Below are 25,799 nucleotides of genomic sequence, written 5' to 3'. Positions count from 1 at the left end.
GCTGGTGGTGCAGTCTGGAACACCCCGAGAGTTCATAGCTACATTCTTGTGGGGAGACATCCCCAGAGTGAGGGCCAGAGGAGTGATCCAGGGCTGTGGTGTGTTTGCTGCAGGCTCCAGATGGGTTTGGATCAGGCATTCTATGGCACAGTACATCCCAGTCCAGTCTCTCACTGCTCTAATTGTACATTCATATGGGATTCCTGCAATTCCACCTGCCTCTGGGGAGCAGACTTAAGACATCAGGGAGAGCTTGGACTATTTTTAGAGAGAATCAGGCCCTATCAATCAACTCAACTCAAATACAAACTTACCCCACAGTATCCAACCAGTCAGCTGGAAAGCAGTGTAATAATTTTAGAGAAAACTAATGTTCCCTGGCTTAAAAAAAGCCCATGTTACTAAATTAAATTTGTTCGTGTCACACCATAGGCATTCATGTGGAGGTATAATGGTGTATGTATTATTGGAAGCTCTTTCTTCCAAAATGTGTAATAAATAAAATTATCAGCCATATACATAGACCCTTAAAAAATACCTTAAGTATCTTCTATCCTGGGAAAATGCATGTAAAGAATCAGAAAAGAAAAATATTGCTGTATCTCTGTTACCTCATATAAGTAAAACAGTCGGCCCTGCTGCATAAACTAAACCTAGTAAAAATAAATTAACTCTTCATAATCTTTTTTAGTTCATGGTTTATGCACCATGTTATATGGGAATATTGCAGAGTGCTTCTTATAGCGCAGCAGAATAAACCTTTCAGACTCTTTGAAAGCATTGAATAAAGCAAATTGAGTGCAATTCCAGTCACAGTAAAATGCTACTTAAAATAAAAAAATAAGAAAAAGTAACCTTGTCTTTCCTAGAGGAGATTGCACTGACTTTTTTTCTTAATTTTGTAGGGCATTTGAAAAGGAAAGGAAATGCTTAAAAAGGGAAAAAAAAAAAAAGAAAAGAGAATGGCTACTATTCAGTATTTTTGGTCTGCTTGAAAGCAGTGCTCTGCAGTACAAAACCCCTTCCAAAAAATTCTCATGTGAGCACTGGGACTGAATTACTGCGACACTTCTGGGTTATATCCAAATAATAGTTTGAAGTGATCCTGACATGCAGTAATAGTTTATATAAGCAGAATTCTTTTTCCAAGGACTCTTGTCCAATTCCAGGGAATAACACTGGGATTTTACTCTAACATGCTGATGGGAAGTATGGAGAAAATGGGAAATTTGTGCGTTTTTAAAATGAAAACTGTGTGACTCAGTTTACCCGATTTCTTCCTTTCTTCCCCCAGTGAATATAGATCCTTTTATGTTTTGAGCAGCTAAGACTGAAGAAGGTTGTGCTGTGGGATATGCAAAGAAGAAATGAGCATTCTTTATATGTGTGTGTGATTGCAAGGGTGTGCTCTGAGAGGAGTTGGATGTGCAGTTTCGTGGAACTGAAAGCCAGAAGGGACAGTTGGATATCTCCTGTGCCACAGGGTTTGGGCACATGGTCCAAAGGGCACTAAAAAGCTCCTGTTAGTGATGTGGATACACCACTAAGCTGTGGGACAGTGCTGAAGCACTTCTGGCTTCTGCAGAAGGTTTGGACAACTGAGATTTAATGTAATATTACTGTTATTATTAGCAATCTTTGTGAAAGTGACTTCAGGTGTTGTGGAATTTAGGGAGGCACACTAAGCCAGAAGTCAGCTTTGGTAGAGGTGGTTTTGATCTGTCTGATATGGACTTGCAGGTCTGCAAGAGCTGCTGAGGAGCAAGGAGGCAGCAAAAGGAAAGAGAGGGTATGGGAAGCTGGAAATGGGGATGGTGGGACCCTGTCACACGGGATTGGAGCTGGCTGCACTGTAGATTGAAGGAAATGTAACTGCTAGTTACATAATAAGTTGCTAGAAAAGCAACTTATCTGTGATTTCTGTGAGATGTAAAGCCTCCATGGGAAATTTTAGGTAAAATTTAAATTTCAGGAGAACTTGGGATCTTACAGAGGCTTGAAAAAGTACTGGAACTTCCTTGAATGTTAAATCATCTTTCATGATCATTTCTCGAGGGAGGATATTTCTCAAAAAATATTCTAGAATGACATAGGCAATTTAAATATTGTCTCCTTAAAATTACCTATGTGTGAAAACCACTGCTGCAGAGCAACATATGTAATAACTCATCTCATTTGCTTCCCATAAATACAGCTGCAAAAACTCCTCCAGAACACAACTGGATTTTTAGTTTATTACCTTACTTAAGAATGTAAAGAATTCACTAATTAAAAATTTCTGTAACACTTCTCTTCAGGGAAGCTGTCTGGGAACAAGTATCTTTTCGTGAAGGTATCTTGGCAAAATTAGGGGGAAAGCAATTTTGAGTATCCTTTTCATATGGCACAAAAAATTTTTGTTTTACTTGTAACAGCCCCTTGTATCTGATCTTGTTTTTAGTGAACTAGCTTCAAGTGATGAAAGGTAGTTTAAGTTTTGATTATCTTTGACATGAAGGTCTTTGTATTGAAGGATGTGATTTGTGAAGAGAGATGCAGTCCTGAGAGATATAACATTGGTTTTGTCTGTCTGAACAAAGAAGAAATTTTGATAGAAAGTTTATTTCATAAATTTTACTCTGTTTAAAGAGTAAATGATTTTGATTATGAATGGCAGTTACCAGAGATCATAAAACTCTTCATCTCTGTGTGCTCTGATCTGTTGTTTTGCAGTCGAATATGTCCTTTAACAGTAATTGTGCCAACAGATTTATTAATCTGGCAATATTGCTAAGTCATATCAAGGAAAATGAGTTTAAGAAATTTTTTTTCAGGACACAGAAGATTTTGTCAACACAGTGAAAGAAATTAGGGGAAAGTATCCTGGCCTCAGTACCAATGTTGCTGTTTGTGTTTTTTTTCTGAAATAATTTCTAATGTAACCTTTATGCACAAATTCAATGTGTATTCCACTACGCAGTCTTCAATCAGCAAATGTCAGATTAGTTATGGGAAAAGAAGTTTTAGCCATATGGAGGGAGAATGAAGTACAGCACAGCTTTCAGATGTTGCATTTCATTACCCTCCAAGGACTAACGTGTACAACCATCATCTATCTGGAGATGGCCTAAAAGCAGAATTTCGCTCTTGATGTGACTGTCATGAAGGAGAGAGGCAAGGCAAAGAAGGACACAAGAAGGGGGCCAGAGGGGGAAAAGCTAATGAAGTGCTTCAGAGGCATCAATTCCTCCAAGCACGTTTTTGTCCTCTTCTTCCAGGAGATTCTGGTTCTCTAGGAGAGGATCTCCCGTGAGAGATTCGCTGCGGAACAGCCAAAAGCTGCTTGAAGAGTGTTTTCTATGCCCAAACAAATGATCTTGATATTGTGCTGTAGAGAAGAGTGAGGATTTGATTATAAGATGTCGGCACAAATGTATAAAGTGGCAGTAGCATGAAACTGAAATTCTTAGGTCCATATACTGCACAAAAATACAAAATTGGGACTGTGTGGGAGATTTCTGACTTTCTGTAAAGGGCAGGAAGGCTCTGAAATGGTGGATGAATTAATCTCAAGTATATATTCAGTTATTTTTATCTGTGACAAATAATATGTGCATGGAATCTTCATCTTAATATTTAACGCATTCTTCATTTAATATTTAACTCAAATTTAATATAGTACTCATTCTTCATATAAATGAAATCATTGTTTACTGCATATTCTACAGCATCACTATCCCTGGTGGCCAGATTCCTGTCCCATTAATACCAAGTGAAGAGATAAATTGCCTTCCCTGGGTTTGTACTACAGTTACAATCACAAGGTTTTGACCCTTTGTGTGAGGGAAGCAGCTCCTACAAAATGTGGAAATGGTTTTGTCTCTGCAGAATTAAAGGCAGGACAGGCATCACTTGTTTGGCAGTGACAGACCACCAGTAGCTGGGATGTATCTTTTATCACCATGAGATTGTGGTTCCTGTGGAACCTCAAATATTGGCACTGGTGGGGTTGGTGTGATAGAAAGAGACAAAATCATGATGCCAAAAAAGCCCTTTTTTATGAATATACTGAGAGAAGATTGAACCTTGTCTAGTGTTTATAATCCTCAAAGGGAATTTGGTCTTCCTTCAGAGGCTTGTGTGTAAATTGGAAAACATGTGAGTGGGCTCTGCCAGCTTACAGTAAAATTGAGCTACTTGGGTTACAAGGGATCTTATTTTCACTGTGGTATCTGGTTAGATGAGAAAAGTCCTGTTCCCATGGGAGAAGTTTTGTTTTCTGTTCTCCTGTTTTTCCTAGTCCTATCTGGAAATTTATGTGACAAGAGGTGACCTGTGCAGAGCAAACATAGTGAGGAATGGTGATGTGCTAGTGTCCATTGCTCGCATGGTAACACTCCAGGGGCTGACCCCTGCATTGCTGTTTGCAGTGCACTGAGAACTGCAGTGCCGTGGCTGCAGACACCACGGGCAGCTCCCCAGTGCAGGGAGGGTCTGCAGGAGCAGGCAGGAGGCCAGGGAGAGGACTCTGCAGTGCTTCAGAAGTTCCTCCTTTTGCTGAGGGGTAGGAACAGAGCTGAGGTGCAGTACTTGCAGATGGCACTGAAGAGAGGTTAAACATCTTGCTAACATACTGACAACTTTTTGGGCCTTGCCTTCAGTTTCTATTAAACTAATTGGATGGTCACCCTGATGCTCTGTTCCTCTCCTTTATTTTGTCCTAAAGACAAATTAGCTGGTACCATTGGTTCAGTAGGGTGTTGCATCACCAGGCACAGCTTTTCAGTCATTCAATCCAATGTAGGTAGGAGCTGCTCAGATCTGAGATAACTCCAGTAACTCAAGTAACTCCATCCTCAGAACAGAAATGCTTTCAATAGGGCTGGGAGCTAGAAAACACCTGACCTGCTAGCCAGGTGAGAAGACAGTGTGCTCCACAGCAATTTAGGCTTGCCAGACAGTTGTTGCTGTGCTTGATATCCCTCTGTTCCCATGAAGTGCAATCAACACTGATAGCTGATCCTGATGACACTGTTAAAATTTTTTTATCCCTGGTCCATTTATCAGTTTTACTTGTTTGCTGTGGGAAAGAGAGTTGTGTGATCACTTCTGACATTTGCTCACTGCTTTGAAGGCAAAGGTGTAATAATTGTATATCTATAGTGAGGTGTAAAGGCACATTACTGTCTAACTAAAGGAAGCTAAGTTCTCTTGTCCTCAGAAATGTGCATGTACATTTGAAAAACAGTAGACTCTTTTTCAAGTGTAGGCTTTTTGTAAGAATGGAACCCAAATTAATGGATAAATAACCTCAAGAAAAACAACACTTTTTGACTCTGATCTTAAGGGAAATTTCATTTTGCTTACTACTGTCTTACTAAAACATAGGAAAGAAGAGCTCTAGAGTGAACACTGCCTCATTGTTCCCAGATATGGTCAAAATGGAAAGACACATTACAGCAGGTCAGATCTCTGCCTTTCATTCCATTAAAGTGGCATATTTCTGCCACTTGTCAGGTATGAAAAGCACAGTAAAAATTTTCAGACCTTTTCTGTGGCAATACTGCCTGTCAGCATCAGTATTATATGTTATGGAAAGATCTAATAGACTCATAAAATATTGTGTCTTTGAGCTGTAGATGAGGTAATCTGCACTTTTGTGATCTAGTTTTTTAATTTCTTTTCTCATTTGTAAATAAAGGTTAATAAGTCCTTTAGTCTGGCCTCCTGGTCAGACTGAACTGACCAGATGGCAGTGGATTCAAGTGTAGGAAAGATATGCTCCTTACAGGTGTTAATTTGATATGGTAGTTTTCCTTTCAGTGCTGCCAAATTCATGATAGCTCTTTCTCTCAGTAAAAGTGCAAGCATATCCTCTTAGCTTATATTTTTCAATGCCTTTTTAAAATTAAAGCTCACGGAGGCAGGAAGGTAGATTTAAAAATGACTGAACTGCTGGGCTTAGAGGGTTGTGGTCAGCAACACAGAGGTTAGCTGGAGGTTAGTTGCTATTTGGGGTACCCTGAGGGTGCTGGGGCTAATCCTCTTTAACCTCTCTCTGAGTGATCTGAAGGCTGTGGGATGGAGTGCAGTCTCAGCAAGTTTGCAGATGATACCAGGTTAGGAGGAGTGATACACCAAGTAGTTGTGCTACAGCACTTTGGCAGGCTGGTGAAGTGAGCAGAGTGGAACCTCATGAAGTTCAGCAAAGGGAAGTGCAAAGCCCTGCTCCTGAAAAAGAACAACCCCATGCACCAGTACAGACTGGGTAGAGGCTTCCTGGCTGGAAAGCAGCTCTGCAAAGAAGGATCTTGGGGTCCTGGCAGTCGAGCTGACCACAAGCCAGCCCTGTGCTGTCACGGCAAAGGAGGCCAACAGCATCCTGGGCTGCACTGGATTAGCATGGCCAGCAGGTCACTAGAGGTGCCCCTTCCTTTCACTCTGCAGTGGTGAGGCTGCATCTGAAGAGCTGTGTACAAGTCTGAGCTCACCAATGTGGGAAAGACATGGGTGTCCTCATGAGAGAATTGCCATTTTTGCTCTAGAAATACCACAGTGTAAATACCAACTTAATATTAGCCAGTTAATAGCTTTAGTGCTGCCTTCGAAACTTTAGGAAAAATCTGAAAAGGCAAAAAATTTGTAGTTGCCTATTTGTTATAATGATGACTGATGCAGTGGAAACAAAATTGTCTTTATGCTAGCATTCAAAAAATAACTCCCCTAGGCAGAAGGAAAAGTAAAATTGCCAATGGTGATTTAATTTCTCAATCTGGCATATAGGTCTGCACTTCAAGTAAGCCTGCTGCTGACCAGCAGATTTTACTTTTATTTTGAAAGCAAATACATTTTAGTTATGTTCCCTCTAGATGTTCTCTTAATTAATTGGAAATATCCAAAGAGTTAATTAAAAACACAAACTTTATTTGATTCTATATCAAACCTGACATTATGATCTTTTTATCTACAAAGCAAGAATTATGTGGGATCAGAAATCTGAATTATTCATGATGGTTTCCAGCTATTTTTTTCTCTTCTCCTTTGTTCAGTGTAAAATCTTATAAGCTTTTCTTTCAGTCAAGGTGAAAGCAATATTAAGTCTTGGAAGTCAAACTTACGAAAGACATATAGCTCTGTGAAATCCTTGCCCTGTAATCCTGGCTTTCTATTCACCACCACTATTCAATATCCCACTTTCTGTATAAGCTTCACAATATATCAGCAGTTGATAAGATTTATTTGTTATACTCCTGTTATACTGTTATACTTCTGTTTTCCTTCTTCATAAAAAAGCTTTATCCATCACTTGGCTCCCCTGGGAGTAACACACGTCTGTGATTGTTTCTGCTGGGCTTGCTAATCCAGCAGCTCCCTTCAACATGCTGGACAGTTGGTGCAGGGTGGAGAGTGAGGGAAAGTGAGTTGTACTTGTTAAGATTTAGGACAGCTGTGTAGTGTGTTGTGAATTTTAAACACATTGTTAAGATCCAGTTCAATAGTTATGAGCCAGCGTGGTCGATTGTATGAATAGAAATGCTGTCAGGTCACTTCTGAAAGATGCTTTATGAATTACAACTTGACTGTAGTATGTTGGACCTCTCAAAGGTTTAATAAACAGAGGCATTTTGAAGACATGACAACAGATGAGACGAAAGTTGAGTCTGATCTATGCTAATGAGTCCTACATTTGCTATTTCAGTGTTGCTCCTGATGCCTGTAGCAGTTCCATGTATGTTTTTCTTACAGCCTCTTACAGACTTCATCTGTGGTGATATTTTTCTCTTAAATGAATACATTTCTGGATAGAAATGTAAAAGCTTTCTTATTTGTTGTTAAGGTTAAAACCACAATTGTTATTCTTAAATAAGTTGTCTCTAACCTGCCTTTAAGGTGAAATTAAAATGTACAGAGAATTCAGTATGCAAATAGCATGCACACCAGATGATCTGAAGGAAGCCTGCATATTTCCACAGAAAACAAATGTGAGTGTAGGAAAGCAGATGCTTTCTACCAACAGAGTGTACATACAGTTCTCAAGAGGACTTGAACAACAGTTTATTTTCAGGCTGATGGAAGTATGCAAATTCCTACAGAATTAATTGTGAATTTAAAGGAAATGGCATCTCTTAAGGACAATACTATCCAAAGAGGCAATTGGGAACTTAATAATTTAATCAAGAACTTGAGCAGGCTCAACAGTATATCTAAAGTCAGTGACTCAATGTCATCTGTTTTTAGCAAAGACATTAAATGGTTACGCTTTCTTTTAAAGTGTGGTCTTTGGAGTGTGTTTCTCTGATCATGGAGTAACTTTGTATGGTTATGTATAGATTTGCAGATGGTTCATCAAAAAGCATCGTCTGTTTGCTTGAGCTGCTTGTAGGACATAAACTATGATAATACTTGTGTGTATTGCCAGCATTATGTTTGCTGGTTTTAACCCAGCAAGCCTGGTTAGAATAGATTATGTCCTGACATGCATGCAATCAGCACAATTATACATTAAATTCTTACTGGTGGATGTTGTTCCAATTGATGGCTGTGGGACTGGATGGATGTTTCTGAGGTTATAATCTGAAGGCAAGGGCACAGTTTTGCACAAGTGGCATTGCTGGTGAGTCAGCTGTCCGCTGTGTAGACATGGGAAGTGTTTGTTTTCCTTCCTTGTGCAAAAGCACAGGATTCCTGGAGTGGGGGGAGCACACAGGATGGCAGAGTTCAGGCTTGCCAGACAGTGCTGCCTCCACTGTTCCCCATTACCCTCAGAGAATCCAGCTGCTGAGTTCATCCTGCTGCCCTTTTGTCCCTTAGCAATTCCATGTAATGACTGTTTGTACGGAGAGATGCCCAAGTGAGGTCAGCCAGGGCAGGCGATGTTGCTTAGTGGAATGTGCAACATAACATTTAGTGGCAATTTTGACAAAACATTGTAAGGTCAGATGTATACATTTATATGCACCAGAAATGACAGGTTTTGAGGCCTTTTGGAACCTGTCAAAAGGCAATGAAGGTCACTGCTTATAACTTTGGGAATTTAACTTTAGACATTCATACATGAAAAGGCTTGGCCAGGGTTCTTTTAGGGACCTCCCTGTACAACTTGGAGCCTGCCCAGCCCTGCTGTGCTGGTACACGTTAATAAATACAGTAAGATATAAATAAATATAAAAAGAAAGATATCTATATAAAGATATTTCTAAAGATCTAACTAAATAAATACAGTAATAATGATAGGCTGTGTCCTGCACCTCTCCTACACTCCACAAACAGGGAACAAAATAAAGAGGAGTTTGGGTAGATACTGCATTACCTCATTTCAGAGCAGAAATACTTGAACTGATAACTAAAATTAACCTGGTCAGCAGGGAGGACACTGATCACAAGAGTGAATTTGCCAGGTAAGGTCATCTCTGCAAGCAGAGTCTTCCCAGCCCTGGGAGTTACTCTTTGTGGTACTCTGTCCATGTGTTTGACAAACACCAAGGACTATATCTTGTCTGTAATGCCACAGATCTGCAATACTTGTGCTGCCCATGGATTGAACATGGAAGATTATCAAAATATTAATTCTCTGTCTCTTTTCCGCTAGTTAAGAGTCATCTTCTTACAACTGAATAATATGCAATGTTTTTCTCCACACAGGTTGTAATCCTTGGCAAACATTCTAGAGGCTATCACTACATGTTAGCTAACCTGGTAAGAATTTTTCTTCATGGAAAGTATAGCTGCATTTTAGAGGGTAAAATATTCTGTTCAGGTTGTGGAAACTTTAATCAGGAAGTGGAAATGCATGGATGAGTACTTGGATTTTGAGAAATTGCTTCAGTAAATGCTATAACTGGTTTGTCATCTCTACTCACTTTCTTTTGTCAGAAAATGTCATGTCCTCTACTAATTTTAAAGTAATAATTTAACTATATATTTTCCAGTAATTTCTATCCTCATAAATTAGATGTTTCTATCCTCATAAATTGTGACTGTAATTCTCTGTAAGTGTATTTTGAATTTAAGCACTCAAGGAAAAATAATTGTAGCATGTTTCTGTATAAGTGGTAAAAAGCTGCAAATTAGAGCAATTCTATCAAGTAAACCACCAAGGCTGTTTAGCCTTTCTTTTGTATTTCAGAGTGTAGGGTGTGCCTATGCATGTGCTGACCTACCAGGAAGAGGCTGTACATTTCTATCTGTATCAGAGCTTCTTCTGGAAAGTAGGATTGACTTTCAGGGATGTTTGTGATGATTTTGAAACACCATCTACTTAAATTCCTTACAAAAAGTCTTGTATTGTAATTAATCTTGCAGGAAGACTCATTTTTAAGTTCTATGCCTACTGTGAGTAGAAAAATGTGAGTTTTTCCAAAACTCTCACTTTCCAGTTGGCAATCCTAATTACTCAAAGATTCTCTGTATTCATGTTTAGTTGTGATTAAAGTAGAAAAGACAAATTTTTAAATATCCTTATTTAGTATAAGTACTGTATGACTTTAAAATGCATCATTTTGCATTATAAGAAGCAGACATGATCTCGCTGATTAGCTCGTGCATAGAAATACAGAGATTCTTATTCTGGGTTGCCTTTTAGTATGTGTAACCATTGACATTCAGATAAACATGACTGCAATCAAGTCATACTAATCAAAAAGACTCCAATTTACTGCCTCAGGTATAAATAACAACAGAGTGGGAGAGAATCATCCCATTCTGCTTGCACGTGATGTGCTGAGTGATGCTGTGATGGAGAAGTGCCTGGCAAGAGATGGAGTGGTTTTCTTTCCCAGCCCTGAACCTTTGTGTTCACTTTGCTGTACAAATGGGATTTGAGGTCCTTGACCAGTTTTTATCATGATCAGGACAAAAGAGGAAATGGTACTTCAAGTTTCCCTGCTGTTTTCTTTCTGGCTGGCAAATATTACCTACCACATTGCCACAACCCAAAAGGGAAGTTTTCTATTGCAAAGAATAAGAAAATGTTAAAATATGCCAGTATCAAAATCCTAATTGTGATAGTAGATGTCTCCTTGGTAGAATATTTTCAGCTAACAAGAGGGATGTTAGGCAGTGTCCTTTGCTGCACTTGTAGCAGGTAAAACTGAACCAGAGGAAAGTGGCTCTGGATGACAATGATTCTTTTTTCTCTACGTGTGTCCTCCCAGGGTTTCACGGACATTGTTCTGGAAAGAGTAATGCATGGAGGTGCCAACATTACTGGATTCCAGATTGTTAATAATGAAAATCCAATGGTTCAACAGTTTCTACAGCGCTGGATGAGGCTTGATGAAAGGGAATTCCCTGAAGCCAAAAACTCACCATTAAAGGTATTTATTGTAACCTATCAGTGATGGACATGATATGCTTTTAATAATTCTTTGAGAGTTTTTAACCCCAGATATACACATGAGTATGATACAGATCCCCAATGAGAATATGTCACAGCATTCACTGTCCTTCCAGAAGAAAGAGGCAGAGGTTGTTACACCAAGTGCCCACCATGGTGGGAGCTCCTCCGAAGCAAAGGCTTGGTCTGGCAAATCCTGTCACTGTGCATTGGATATAAAAGCTTGTAATGTAAACCTCTTGAGTTAGTCTTGGGCTGGATATGGGGGCTAGTTAGATGAGGTTTTAGATGCAAAATGTGGATTACTAGTCCATTTTAATGGTAATAGAGAATTTCACATGCAAAATGAAGTAGCTCTGGATTCACTAAGGAGCCACTGCCGCCTCCTAGTTACCACTGGCAGTTACCTCATAATCTAAGCCTCTGTTTTGCACCACTGTCCTTTACTTAAATAGCCTGGCTATTAAAACGGAAATTAATAATTTTTTTAAAAAAACTTTTGGATGAAAGTCCCGGTTCACCGAAACTGTCACAGATTAGATGAAGTAAATGCAGCTGTTATTAGGAAACTTGCAACCTTTTACTATCTCACCCGGATTCTTTTCTGCCTCAGTATCTTTATCATAGAGGGGGATGCTGTTCACTGTCCTGTGAAGGAGTGCATCAGGGAAATTCTGTCCAGGCACAGAAGTCATAAAATCTTCTAGGAGCACTGCATATTAGTAATCTTCCTTCTTTCTCTTCTTCTTTTGGTGGGATCTGTTCTTTTTCACTGCTATCCATATGTGAATGAAACCTGGGTATGGTAGTATACGGACTGGTTTCTCAGGGCAGCCAAACCTAAAAACCGCTGCCCTGACAAGACAGTTCATGGCTTTCATGTTTGATTTGGGAAGGACACATGCAAATTGATGGAACAGATTTGGAATTCAAAATTACTTTGATAAACTGGAGTAATGTGTTGGTATGAGTAAGACAAAATTCAGGAAAGCATTAAAATACTAGATAGGAAGGAAAAATCTAGCCCAGTCCCATGCATGGGGGCCCCAGGGTAGGGAGTAGCCCTGGGCTGGGCTAGAGACAGAAAAGGAGCTGCTTACGAGGGTCTGCTCCTTCTGCAGTGCCATTCATTAATGTCTGGTGCCATTTGGAGAGATGCTGTTCCATGCCTGGGATTGTGTCATTTCTGAGGGAGGAAAATTTTCTTAATCCCACACCATCTCACAGCCTTTCTGGCATTTCAGAGGAGGCAGAGAAAGGCAAACAGAGGCCCACAAAAACCAGATTAGTGTATTGTTGCCTGTGGATTAGGACTTAGGCCTGCTTTCTAAAGCTTTCTGGCACTGATGCAGAAGTGAAGATAAGTATCCTACTAATCTTAAAAGCTCTGAAATATACAAAGTTAACCTGAGATGATTTTATTCCACTTGAAAGTAATTTACCTTGAGGAAAAAATTATTCTCCCTCCTTAAAAAAGAATCTTAAGTATATGGTAGAAACACAAAGATTACATTACCTTTCCACAAATGTGCAGCTCATTATAGAAATGTGCACAGTATTTGTCAATCAGACAAAAAGCATACTTAAGAATTGATGTACAATATTTTTGATTAGGAAATAAAATTGCCTAGAGATTAAAGTCCTGATGTTTAATTTATTCTGTATTTTATCAGCCTTTCCCTTCTTTCTCTCTTTTTTCTCTTTGCATGCTCATGCATTTATAAGTAGAATTCAAATAAAGTAGAAAATTAGATAGCTCTCTTGGCGTGACTTGGAAGGGGCTGCATTAAGGTTACTGACAATTGACGCAGTCTGCTGAAAAAATTATCAATGTGTAAGTTTTATGTAGTGCTAGATTGGACAGCTACTACAAGACTTTTTTTAATACAGGAACAAATACATTAAAATTACTGTCCAGTTCTGTATTATTGTGTGGATTGTGATGTGTATGACCTTTGTTAAATTTCTAAAAGAGGAGAAAGTAATTATTGCAAAGCATCACAGGGAGAGGTAAAGGTGGGCAGGATCAGAAGAGTGCCTGTGCTGTACAGTCAGAGCAGGAACCACCACCCACTCCCAGTAAGTTTAATCTGTTGTCGTTTAAAGCTCAGTGAAATGTCTGCTCTATCACCTTCTTCACAGCCCTACCTTTGCACTCTTTTTTATGACACAGTTCTCTTGATCTGCACATGCAGATGCCCTTTGTTCTGTGCAGGGTTCTTGTGGTTTGGTATCAAACTGAAAAACTTGCAGTAAGATAATACTTTTAAGAAATCCAGAACCTCCAATTGTGCTATCTTGCCCTACAGGATAGAATTAATTTCTGAATATAATAAATCTTGTCCACAAAGATACTAGCTGAATAAGCAGCTGAAACTTGGATTTCTGCCTTTCTAACTCACACATGGGCAGCAGGTCTTGTGTCCTGAACTCCACCACAAGGTTCCTTAGGTGGCAAGATCTTATGGGACCACAAAGAGCCAAAAGAAGGGCAGGTGCACCTTGCATTCTTCATTTCTTCCTTTGTTCTCTTACAAATGATGTGGAGGTATTGAGGTTCACTTACAAGGGACTTGAAATCTGCTCTTACAGACTGAGCATGTTCAATTGCTCCCAGTAGGTTCATGCTGAGAGGGTGTCCTTTACACAGACCCTGAAAGTACAGGTGTGCTGTAATGCCAGTGGAACCCAGGGGTGTCATATACAAAGCCCAGGCCACTCCAGGAGGGAAGAACTTTCAGACAACAGATACATGTGGAAAAAATACCAAAAAAATCCTTCTTTGATGACATTTTCTAGTTGATACTAAATTTATAGCACTGGGGGGGTGTCACCAGATAACATGCAACAAGCAGTGAATGAAGTTGACAGCAACAGGAACATGTAAGTTAAGTTGTCTGGGGGATTTGTTCCAGAGCTGCTGCTCCACAGAGCTTAGCACCCTCTGCAGATTTATTGTGGAGTAAGGGAAGGCAGATGGTGAATTACCAAGGTGATGTAATGCCTAAAGTGTATTTTGTGATTACTTGCTTGTATAGCTGTTTCCTAAGAAAAGTAATCTTATCTATTCCTTGCCACAGATGCTACCTAATCAGGATAGTGATCCAAACAGAAATGATTTATGTTAACTTCAAGTCAAAGCTCTCTTGGCAATCTTGTTAAAAACAAAAAAAAATGCCTAATGCAAAAACTCAAATATGAGCTTTCCTTTGGTATCAGTATGGTGCAGCATGGAATTGAAGACATTTGTAGTAAGCTCATCTAGATGAGCAAGTTTCCAATTAAATTGAAATTTTATGTAACTGTGAACTAGTATTGTTATTTTTCTGCTATATGCTATACAGAATGAAAATATTTTTAATTTGTTAATTGAAATAGGTGGAATTGTTACAAAGCACCAGCTGAAGGACAGAGAAGCAAGCAAAGGGTCCACAGTTGATAAGACATCTTGGGGTCAAATTTGGTTTTCAAAGTGCAGTTCATCTCTCTAGCTTTCTGGAGACAGGAATACCTCAGATTTTTTCCAGCCCCTGTAGTGATATAAACTATTTTAAGAAGGTTCAAATCCACTTACTGATAAAAAGATAAAAAAATATCGGTGTGAATTTGGCTTACTGGATAATTTTGGGTCCATGGAATTTTTGTTTTATGTAGCCTTGCACCTCATCTCTAAACAGTGACCAGCAGATCAGTCACCAGCCCTGAACAGCAAGTATGATTCTTCTGTTCTAACAAAGAGGAGGACTTGATGTGATACCTGGGGCAATTCTAAAATTGCAGTTTGTTGCTATATTCTCTTTGTATCAATTGCAGTACACGTCTGCACTGACCCATGATGCAGTCCTGGTCATAGCAGAGGCTTTCCGGTACCTCCGAAGGCAGCGTGTGGATGTCTCCAGGAGAGGCAGTGCTGGAGACTGCCTGGCTAACCCTGCAGTGCCATGGAGCCAAGGAATTGATATAGAAAGAGCACTGAAAATGGTAAGGGCAAAGATAACAGCTAAAGAGCAAGAGCAGCAATTCTGTAGTGTTTGTGTCCCGCTTCATGTGCACAGGGCTTCTGTACTCACACAAACAGCTGCAAAGTAAAAACAAAGTTCATGATGAACTTCAAAGGATGGATAAAATATATTCAGTAGAGGGTGAGGTGTTGCATACTAGCTCTCAAAACTGGCCAAAATTTCTCTGGTACTGATGCAGCAGCTGCCTGGTTGTCCCCACCAGAGCACCTACAGTCCCCCAGATCCCCTGGGACACCCCAGCTTCCCAGGAGAGCAGGCATGAGCCATTTTGCAATCAAACACCTATAGGGGGTTTGTAAAGGCAGGGTGAGCCTGCAAATCTGATTAACATAACTAGACTGGGTCTTTGGTACATGTGTTGTAATTCTTGCAGGGATAGATGTCTTTATGAACTTAAATGCATGTGTGCAGTTTTGATAATTTGCCAGTAAAAAGTAAGCTCAGATTGGTTTAAAACAGTGGAGAAATTGTTGTTGGTCATAGCAGTGCTGATAGATCTCAGCACCAGCCTGAACCTAGGAACAGTTTAGCCTCCAACCACTTCTGATTCCTGGCATAACCTTACACTCAGCCAGATTACCTTCTGCAGGGCCAAATTTTTATCCTTAACACTAGTTATGGCATGGGATCCTACCTCACTTATGTCTCTAATATTGTTGATTTTTAACTCTTTTTAGTCTGCTATTTGTGTTAAAGCAAGTGACTACAGAAAAAATGGATAATGTTTTTGGAGATACAAAAAACAAGATTGCAGCTTTTAATCTGGCTCAAGTAACTCTCAAACAAACCTGTTAGCATTGATTATATTAGACAAGCATAGAACTGGAGTGAGTGAGATCAGAATTAAGCCTGTGTTAGATGTAAACAAATCCTAGGTCAATCTTCTTGCACTTAGCTTAATTACTGCTTTTTCTCAGCTACCAAATTGGGAGGATTATACCAGAATATCATAATGAGTTGTGGATGATTATAATCAGATTTATCACTCTTAAAACTGAGATGGTTCAGTCTCACATAAAAAGAGACAGAGCTTTTTTATGCCTTTTTTTCACCTCCTAACATATTCCCTAACTGCGTATTCATTAGTGTAGCATTGCACACTTTTGAAGAGAAATAACTAAATTCAATCTTCACAATAAAGAATTTGTACTGTACTGATATATGAGGTATTCATATCAATAGAAAAAACCAACACTGCAATAGGACACTCCCTTATTTAGGAGAACTTCTTAAAAAAACATATTACAAAGATATTAAAAGGCACGATTAGCAAAAAATGCAGAAGGTTGACTTTTAGCTGGTTGCCTTGAACTTTTTTAGCTATTCAGAGTCATGTAAGCGAGGTTTCCATACACCTCAAACAAGAGCTGCCCAAGATCATCCCACATGGCCTTCCAGAACCCATCCTGTCCATCACCTTATCTCCTTCTATTCAGACAATGATCTTGAATCTTTGCTCAGGAAAAAAAAAAACAACCCAATAATTTAATAATTTTTGCTCTCCATTCTGTAGCATCAACTCAGATAAGAATGTTTTTTCCAAGATATCCTTGAAATATCTATCCTGTGGCAGCAGGAAGTCCAGTGCCTCACTATAGTAATCTTGCTGGCAGGATAGTTAGGCATTACTTGAAACTTCTTCCCATCAGCCTTGAAAACTGTGCATATCTTTGTTTCTGAAGCTGGTTCTAACACATCTGGTCAGTGGCAGACAGTTTACCTGGACAGATCTGGACACTTACAGATAGTCACTCTGCAATTGCTTCCACACGCTGCCACCAAAAGTGTTTGAGTCCTGGCAAGCCTTCCTCTCTCAGTGCAGCCAGGTTTTGCTAAGTCCCGAGTTGAGAAACAAATTAAATTTGAAGCCAAAAGGTGTCCAGTGCATGAAGTTCATGTCTCAATGGGCATCAGGATGGAGCCAGGGTAACAAGCTCTGTGAGACACCCAGTGACTGCTGTGCTAAGGTAGCCAGACAGCTTCCAGTAAATGCCAGAGGCAGGCACAGCAACTCACATCTGGATGCAACTTATGTGTCAACTACCCTACAAATACATTTGCTCAGTCCACACTTGATAAAACCTCTTGGGGTCAAATTTGGTTTTTAAAGTGCAGTTCATCTCTCTAGCTTTCTGGAGACAGGAATACCTCAGATTTTTTCCAACTCCTGTAGAGATATAAACTATTTTAAAGGAGGTTCAAATCCACTTACTGACAAAAAGAAACTCCCTATGTGACGGTGAGAATTTGGCTTACTGGATAATTTTGGGTCCATGGAATTTTTGTTTCATGTAGCCTCACACCTCATCTCTGAACAGTGACCAGCAGATCAGTCACCAGCCCTGAACAGTTTGTCTTTGACTAGTCTAGCACCTCTTCCTGTAAGTTCTACAGTTTTTGCTAAATATTAAAGCTAATTTTCCCCTACTGAAGTTTGAAACTGTTACCTTTTCTGCCTGAGATGACAGCTTGTCAGTGTTGATAAGTGATAAATGAAAATGCCTCATCCTTTCATACAGGGAAATAAGAAAGGGGTTTTTTTGAGACAAAGTACTTTATACTTCCCCTTCAGATGATTCATGTGAGTAGGTAATGATAATGACTTACCGTCTGTACTCCCATCCATCCTGACTGAGACCAAAACCCCATAAGCAGTAGAGACAATTGTCTGTGCTCATTCAGAGAAGACATTCGTTCCTTTCTCCTACACTGGGACTGATCTTAAAATAAAGCACTTCCCAGAATGAACAATGAGATGCCATTCTGGTCTGAACTGCAGATCACTCTGTGCCATATTGTGAGGGGTTTAACTGCACTAATTGTTGCTTGTGCTTCACTGATGCTCCATTCTGTACCAGTGAACCCAGCATGACCAAGCATGGCAGGATCAGCCTTTCTTACATTTAACATACCTGCAGGGCTAATTTCATTTAAATGCAGTTCACTCTGAGTCACCAGCTGAGTGCTAACAAATATTTACAGCTGGAACTCAGAGAATGGGGACTGGGACTGTTTTGAACAGTACAACTGGCTGTGTCAGAAGCAGTACAAGTCTCTTACATAGATAAAAAATAAAGTGAGTCTTTTATTAAAATACTTTTCTGTTTATTCCCTCAAGGTGCAGGTTCAAGGAATGACAGGGAACATCCAGTTCGACACCTATGGGCGGAGAACAAATTACACAATTGATGTGTATGAAATGAAAGCTGCTGGATCAAGGAAGGTGAGTTTCAAGACATGGATCCAGATGTAACACCATCTCAAATACTTGTTCCAACAAACCAATGAAATTCAAAAATACTAGAGATGCAGTGTAATGACAGGGTCCTGAGGAGTGCCCCCTTCATGCTGTCTTCCCTATCCCAGGAACCTTGTTGCATTCAGTTCCTGGACTAAACCACTCACACTGTTTAACATCTGCACTGGTTTTCATATCAACTTCAAAGACAACTTTTTCCCTTAAAACCCTTCTGGAGCTTTTTCACTGCCAAACATAATACCTGTTGTCATGGTCCTGTGCTTAGTCCTGTCTTCTAAATTCCTCTCCATCTTTCTCTCCCTCTCCATATTGGGCTCTAGAACCACAGTGAAGCTGGAACCATTGAAACCTTCTGGAATGAACAGAAATTAAGTTTGGTTTTATTTATCATTTCATAATAATTCTCTTGTCTCCTAAATAAAGTATATATCCTAAGTGGGATAGTTGCCTAGATCGGTGTTACAAAAGAAGTTTAAGGAAGGTGTTCAAAAACATTAGGTAGACAGGGTGACAAAAGTACTGAGAGGAGAATATATGCAGGTGAGTCTCTTAAATCCCCAGATTTCACCTGGACATAGGTTCTGAACTTGCTTGATCACTACTGAGATTCCTTAAACAATTCTGCACATTTGATAACCAAATACCTCTATCCATGGCCCAGCCACTCGGGAGGGTGCAGAGAACAGTGTTACTCCTGTGCTGTGCAGAAATATAAAAGCTATTGTGATAGCCCAGCGATGCAGCCAAAGGCCAGCACCAGCCAACTGATAACGTCACCTCGTGCTCACAGAGGGTTTTGTGTCCCACACAGGAGGTAATGCAGCTGTGCCTGCATTGCCAGTGATGTCTGTGCATCTAAAGCCAGCTCAGGTCTGCAGGGGCTGTTTTGGATAAAAATCACAAAATCAGAGAATTTTACTCAGAATGCTGTGCAGTTTCTTTTCTTGTCTGTAGTATGTTCTTATGCTGTAGATATATGGGAATTTATTCCACAGGCACCATACTGATGTGAATTGAGATAGGGAGAATTTAATGTGTTTTCACCTATATTTGGCTTGTGCTGAATTGCTCTGGGCTTAGAACATTGTTTCTTTAAGAAAATGGATGTAAAGCTGATGTAGTCCCTTAATGACAAAAACAGTGAATGAGAAATGTTACAAAGCCTTAGGTTTTGACAGTTGCTCTTACACGTTCAGGTACCAGAGTCCTTGTAAAGGTATGTAATGAGGTAACAATCTCCATTTTTATAGGCTGGTTATTGGAATGAATATGAAAGATATGTGCCAGCATTAGATCAGCTGCCCTCTAATGACTCTTCATCTGTGGAGAACAGAACCATAGTAGTCACTACCATCTTGGTAAGTTTTATGTTCGTAGTGTGTTTGCTTTTAGGAAACAAGGCACGTGACTCCTGGGGTGTGTTAGACACCTTCTCAGGAGGCAGATGTTGAATACTGTGTGAATTCAAGTGCCTGGAAAGTTCAGTATCTTCCAGAGATATTCTGAGGGCTTGACCCAGCTAACTGATGTATGTTTCAGTAAGTCTGCTCACAGGAGGAGCTCACTGAGCTCACCATTGTGCTTTGCTGCTTCCCAGACACTTGAACTCAATTAAGTGCCTCATGTAAGTGAAGTTATTATGCATGCCAGTAAATGACCACAGAGATTGATTGGCCTTTGTGCTGTAGAGTCAAATCTTGCACCCCTCACTCAGGTACAGCTCCTGTAAACTCAACCCCTGTGGACTGAGTAAGGGTGGCACAATGAAGCCTGTAGAGGACTGGAACTGCTCTAGCACTGGGTGAAAAGCAGCCTTTTCCTGTGCAATTCCAAAGGAGCAAAGCTCTTCCTGTGTGTCACGAGCAGCAGCACCTGTGTCAGTCCCAACACCTCTACAGACCTGCTCTGTACAGCATTCTTTGGAACTTCTGTGCTTTTTGCAGTTCTACTAAGCATGAGTTAATTTTATGCTGTTTCCTGAAGCATTGTATTTTATACTCCTGTGGATTTAGTGAGATATAATCAGCATTTCAACTAGAATTTTCCAAGAAGGCTAAGGGAATTCAGTAACAAAAAATGCTGCTGAGGATTTCAACCTAGCTTCCCTTAGGCTTCTTTGAAAATATCTCCATCAGAGCCCCATTCTTGGCCACTGGGGCCTTAGGAAATTGTGGTGATGGTACAGGTGTTGGATATGTCAGTCTTTAAACACTAAAATTTGAATTATTGCTACAGTGATGCTACTTGACTGTCTAATCAGGCCTAATTCTGCAAACAAATGTGTAACTTTAAAAGTCTGTCCTGTTGTCTTCAATGGCTCCTTACTAGGAATACAGTCAACAGTATGTGTGGCTGTAGGACCAGCCAAGGAGTTTTATGCTGCAGAAATCTCTAATTTCTGTACCAAAGCAGGAAATATTGTAAATATTTGCCAGTAATATAAAGGATAATAACAGCTCTCATTTTGTGTGGTTTACAGCTGTATTTTACATTCATAGACTTTTGATCTTTACTTTTGTTTCAAAGGAATCACCATATGTAATGTATAAGAAAAACCATGAACAACTAGAAGGGAATGAGAGATATGAAGGATATTGTGTAGACTTAGCTTCTGAAATAGCAAAACATGTTGGAATAAAATACAAACTGTCAATTGTTGGAGATGGGAAATATGGAGCTAGGGACCCTGAGACTAAGATATGGAATGGCATGGTGGGTGAACTGGTCTATGGGGTAAGTTTCTCTTAACCTTCATTTTAATGTTCTTTATAAAAAATATGCTCAAAGTTAATAAACTGCAAAATAAAGATCATCTGTTTGAATACTACCTTTAAAATTCTAGATATTTCTTTGTATTGCCATTTTTATAGTCTGCTTTTCTAATTGTTTCATTGCAGGAAAGTGTCACTTTTTTACTGCTGTTCTCCAAATCAGAGTCCACAAAATGTTGAGAAGTAGCATTGGGCAAACTTCAGATTCTTGTTTATAACAGAATTTCCAGTTTGCTCCTTATATGCTTCTTCTTCATTTGCCAGATCTCCTTTTTCTTTATCAGTCTCTTAAGTGGGTGGGGTGTCCCTCTCATTAAAGGTCTGACCTGGGATGCTGAGCATTGCTGGGTCACTGATCTTGGTTTGAGGTTTACCAGACCCATTTAACTCCATGGTTGCTTTTCAGGGTAAGAAGTAATGCAGGTGTGAAATCACCCACATGTTTTTTCTCTTTAAACCCTGGGTTTGGCTTCAAAAATCAACTGTCAGACAGGAAAAAAATAAATAAAAGCTAATTCATTGCATTCTTATTTATATTTCTATATTGGGTGTATATCACTTTGTTTAGTAAGAACAAAAACAGTCCGGAACTACCATTTTAGAATCTTCTTTGAAAATGAGAATTTTGGAATACTGTTAAACCAGATGGAAGGGGGAGAAAATTGGCTTTGCAGAAAAGACTTCTCAAGCTGATATTTCGTCTTTTTTTTCCTCAAATGCTAATGAGATGATTTGTGATTCCGCCCAAATCTTTTTTGCAGTTTATTTTTAACAAGCTTCCCTTTATTAAAAATATCTGAGCAGAAGTGCATATTTCAATTGCATCCTTTTGTTCTGTGGCTGAGTGTAATTTCTAAAAGTCACCTCAAAATTTCCTTGGGATAATGCATCATCATTCTTGCTTGGTGAGATAATTATTTTCAAATAAATCAGTCTTTTTTAAGTAATTGCTAGATTTTTCACAAGTTTTCTTACTCTGGAGCAGTCAGTCCTGATGCCTTATTATGTAATTGGTAGCCTGTTCAACTTGAAAATGTTTTATAGAAATAACAATGGTTTTGTTGTATTGTACTGTGGCAGGGAGGGGAATCTACTGATTACAGAAAGTAAACAAGGCTCTGGACCCTTGGATTACTTCTTTGCTTCCCTGTTGCTTTGAGGGTTGCCATTATGCAAATCTTCTGAACTTTGCATGCCTCAGTTGTGCAATTTGGGAAACTGAAGTTCACTCTCTCAGAGAACACAAGTCCATTGAGAACCTCTGAAGCAAAGGTTTAGTTCAGTTCCAAGCAAATTACGCTGCACTGGAAACCTATACCCTCAGTTGCTCTGTGTGTGGTTCAAGGAATATCAAGAGTATCAGCTGTAATTGGGTCCTTTTGATGTACTTGCAAGTGACAAGCAATGAAACTTGTTCCTTCACTTACAAAATAACCATACCATGTGGAAAAAGCATGGCAAAAGGCAGCCTGAAATTGCTGCCAACAGAGCACAGGGGCTGTGTACACTAGGGGAGGAAAGGTGTGACGTGGGCTGCAGCCTTTGTGTCTTGAGCCCAGTAAGATTAGTCTGTGCAGCTGCCATACAAGATCCACCTGCATAAAGGGCCTCAAAGATGCTCTGCGGGCTGGAGCACCTGTCCTGTGAGGAAAGGCTGAGAGAGTTGAGACTCTTCAGCCTGATGAAGTGAAGGCTCCGAAAAGACCGTAGAGCACCTTCCAATACCTAAAGGGGCTATAAGATAAATGGGGAGGGATGTTTTAGAGGGTCATTTAGAGATAAGACAAGGAGGAATGGCTTTAAACTGAAAGAAGGCAGATTCAGATTAGATATTAGGAAGAAAGTCTTCTTTGTGAGGGTGCTGAGGACCTGGCCCAGGTTGCCCACAGAGGCAGTGGATGCCCCATCCCTGGAAACATTGAAGGTCAGGCTGGACAGGGCTCTAAACTTCCACATCTAGTGGAAGATGTCCCTGCTTACTGCTGGGAGGTTGAACTAGATGATCTTTAAATGTCCTTTCCAACCCAAACCAGTGTGTGATAAGCAGGCTGGCTGCAGCTGCCTTTTCCACAGCCTCTTGGGACCAGCCTAACTCAAGAGAGCTCTGCCTCCTTAGCATCAAACTTAGCCCTAATCACACTAGTGACCTTTCCACACCAGCAAAACCAGCCCTGCAGGCACCACAGACCATTCCTTAAAACAGCCCCAAAACCACCCACCATTCTCCTTTTCCCCTGCAAAAAGGTCAGTGCCTTTGTATTCTGAGCACAGTTTTCATCTGTGTTTTCTCGTTAATGAAAAATTGAGGAATGTTTCCCTCCCTGACCCCCAGCAGTTCCTGTACTCATGCTGTGAGCTCTGTTACTGAAGCCTCTCCACTGCAATGCTCAATTATTCAAAGGTCAGATGTGTCCCGTGAGGTTTGAGTGCAGACCCAAGTTAATGCTTGCAGCCCCGTGCTGCTGAGCCAGCTCCCCAAACTGCCCAGCTCAACTGAGCTTGCAGGCTGCTTGGAAATCCACCTGGCTTTCTGGAGGCAGGGAAAACAGCCCCTGAACTCTGAGTGCAAACCTCAGCAGCCCTCCAGACCTTTTCCCAGCTCTATTTGCAAACATTGTGAAATACCCTTGGCCTCTTTCTCCATCCGTGCAGATGGGGCTGTGTACCACACTCACGAGGATGTGCACTGAGCCCTTTGAAGATGAGAAGTGCTCTAGAAGTGCTAATTATTTGGAGCAAGCGCCTCATTTACCTGCTAACTTTCCTTTATCTCTCTACGGGCTTAAAACTCTATTAGGGAGCTAAAACTATGTTAAGATAATGCCCCTGTGAATCTTGTCAGCAAAATTACTCAAATTTAGCTCCTCCGGATTCCATTTTGGGAAGACAAGAGGCAGATTAGATTTTAAGTACCTTTGTTAGCATCTGTGGAAGATAGACTTGGTAGGATGAAAGGGGCCTGATTGGTTTTGGTACCAGTTATCCAGCAGCTCAGCTGAGCTGTGGCAGAAACACAATCCTTTAGATTGCATTTGTCTCAAGTGATAAGCAGTGACTAGTCATTTGTCAAATACAGCATATTCCTGACCCAGCAGCCTCCTTGCCACCACCTGGCACTGCTGGGGCATCTCAGCCAGTTTTTTGAATACTGAACCCTTTTTGCATAGCCCCATGCATGCAACTCTTTTCTAAAATTGCTCTTGGCACAATCATAGGAAATGAATGGCTTGTCATTTTAATGTTAAAACCCTAATTAACTGCATTTAGTGTTGGGGTTGTGCCGGTTCATTGTTACTATTGCTCTCAATTCCTATGGAAGGCAGCAGAGTCAGGGGAGAAAGGGCAGCCTCCAGACTCTGCACTGGAGGGGAGGGTCCCCAGTCTGCACTGAGCTGCACCCAGAGCTGCAGGGGTGCTGTGTCACCGTGCTGCAGGTCTGGAGGGTGGCACAGCCCTGACTCCAGTGAAGGACTCGCTGGAGGTCAGCATTAGCTGGGCTGACTGGAGCAGTCCCTAGAGTTACACACTGACATTTACACACTGAAATGCTTCCCATTAGAAATGCTCCCTCCCCTGTCTCATATCACGTCAGGTCTGGTTGGAGGGCATAAAAGTCTGCTGTGCTGTTGGGTCCCTGCAGTCAAGGACAGTCTCAGCTCTGCCCCTTGGGCCTTGTGGCTTTGCAAGAGGCTATGCCCAAGCACTTGGTTACAGAGGGATGGCAGCCCTGGAGGCAGGGAATTCTGCCTGAGCAGATATTCCCAAACTCCTCTGCTTCAGGCAGGAGAACCCAGCAGGCTTGTTGGAAAGGGAATAACAAAGCTTTGTGGTTTGTTAGCAATTTTTAAATGTTAGTGATAGTAGTAGTAATGATAATTTTAATACTAATTAATAATAATTAAATTTTATATAAAAGGAAATGTTTTTGATTTTTCATAAGTCAAAAAGTATCAGTACAGGCTGAAAAAAACCCTTTAATTTTGCTCTTTCACTCCAGGGGTATCAAAATATAACTCTTCATCACCAGATACCCACGTTCAAGCACTGTTATTTTTTTAAACTAAGAGAAATTTCCAAAGAATGATGGAAATTTTCAACAGAATAAAAATAGAAAATAGGTAAAGGGAAGTAGCTAAATCACTCTTAGTCCAGGAGACTGGATTGCTATTTAAATCTAACCAGCAGAGCAGTCCAGCAAGGCAAGTGCTGTCCTGCAGTGACCCAGGGGCTGAGGAGCAGCAGCAGCTCCCTCGGCCCCTGTGCTCGGGGCTTTGTACCCACCAGCTGCTGAGCACTAGACAGTCGTCTCTTCTCTTCTTTGGGGTCAGCCTCTTTCTGTAGGCTTTTATTTCTTCTTCCCCTTTTAAAGCAGGCTGCTGTTCTTCCTTCCCTGTTCAGCCAGGGGAAGCCATCCCTCCCCTGGCCTGGTGCTT

At 40.5% G+C, this 25,799-nt stretch overlaps 1 protein-coding gene across 5 annotated transcripts in view; it reads left to right on the top strand.

Annotated features, from left to right (window-relative positions):
- The window catches only part of GRIA3 (glutamate ionotropic receptor AMPA type subunit 3), a 143,325-nt gene that overhangs the window by 70,713 nt on the left and 46,813 nt on the right, over positions 1–25,799 (top strand). For 4 of the 5 annotated variants that reach the window (XR_005628440.1, XM_039717351.1, XM_039717350.1 and 1 more), the window contains 6 exons: positions 9,622–9,675; positions 11,133–11,294; positions 15,128–15,295; positions 18,455–18,559; positions 19,846–19,953; positions 21,122–21,328. Coding sequence is in view for 4 of the 5 variants with exons in the window: in XM_039717351.1 (XP_039573285.1) it covers positions 9,622–9,675; positions 11,133–11,294; positions 15,128–15,295; positions 18,455–18,559; positions 19,846–19,953; positions 21,122–21,328 (804 nt within the window). In the remaining variant the exon portion in view is untranslated. Of the gene's footprint in view, positions 1–9,621; positions 9,676–11,132; positions 11,295–15,127; positions 15,296–18,454; positions 18,560–19,845; positions 19,954–20,309; positions 20,839–21,121; positions 21,329–25,799 lie in introns of those variants that run through there. The other variant, XM_039717353.1, reaches the window with a different exon arrangement.

Source organism: Passer montanus, unplaced genomic scaffold (assembly GCF_014805655.1).
Source record: "Passer montanus isolate IOZ18808 unplaced genomic scaffold, ASM1480565v1 scaffold38, whole genome shotgun sequence".
NCBI classification, from domain to species: domain Eukaryota; kingdom Metazoa; phylum Chordata; class Aves; order Passeriformes; family Passeridae; genus Passer; species Passer montanus.
Note: the sequence above shows the minus strand (reverse complement) of the source record. Positions and strands in the feature narration are given on the sequence as shown.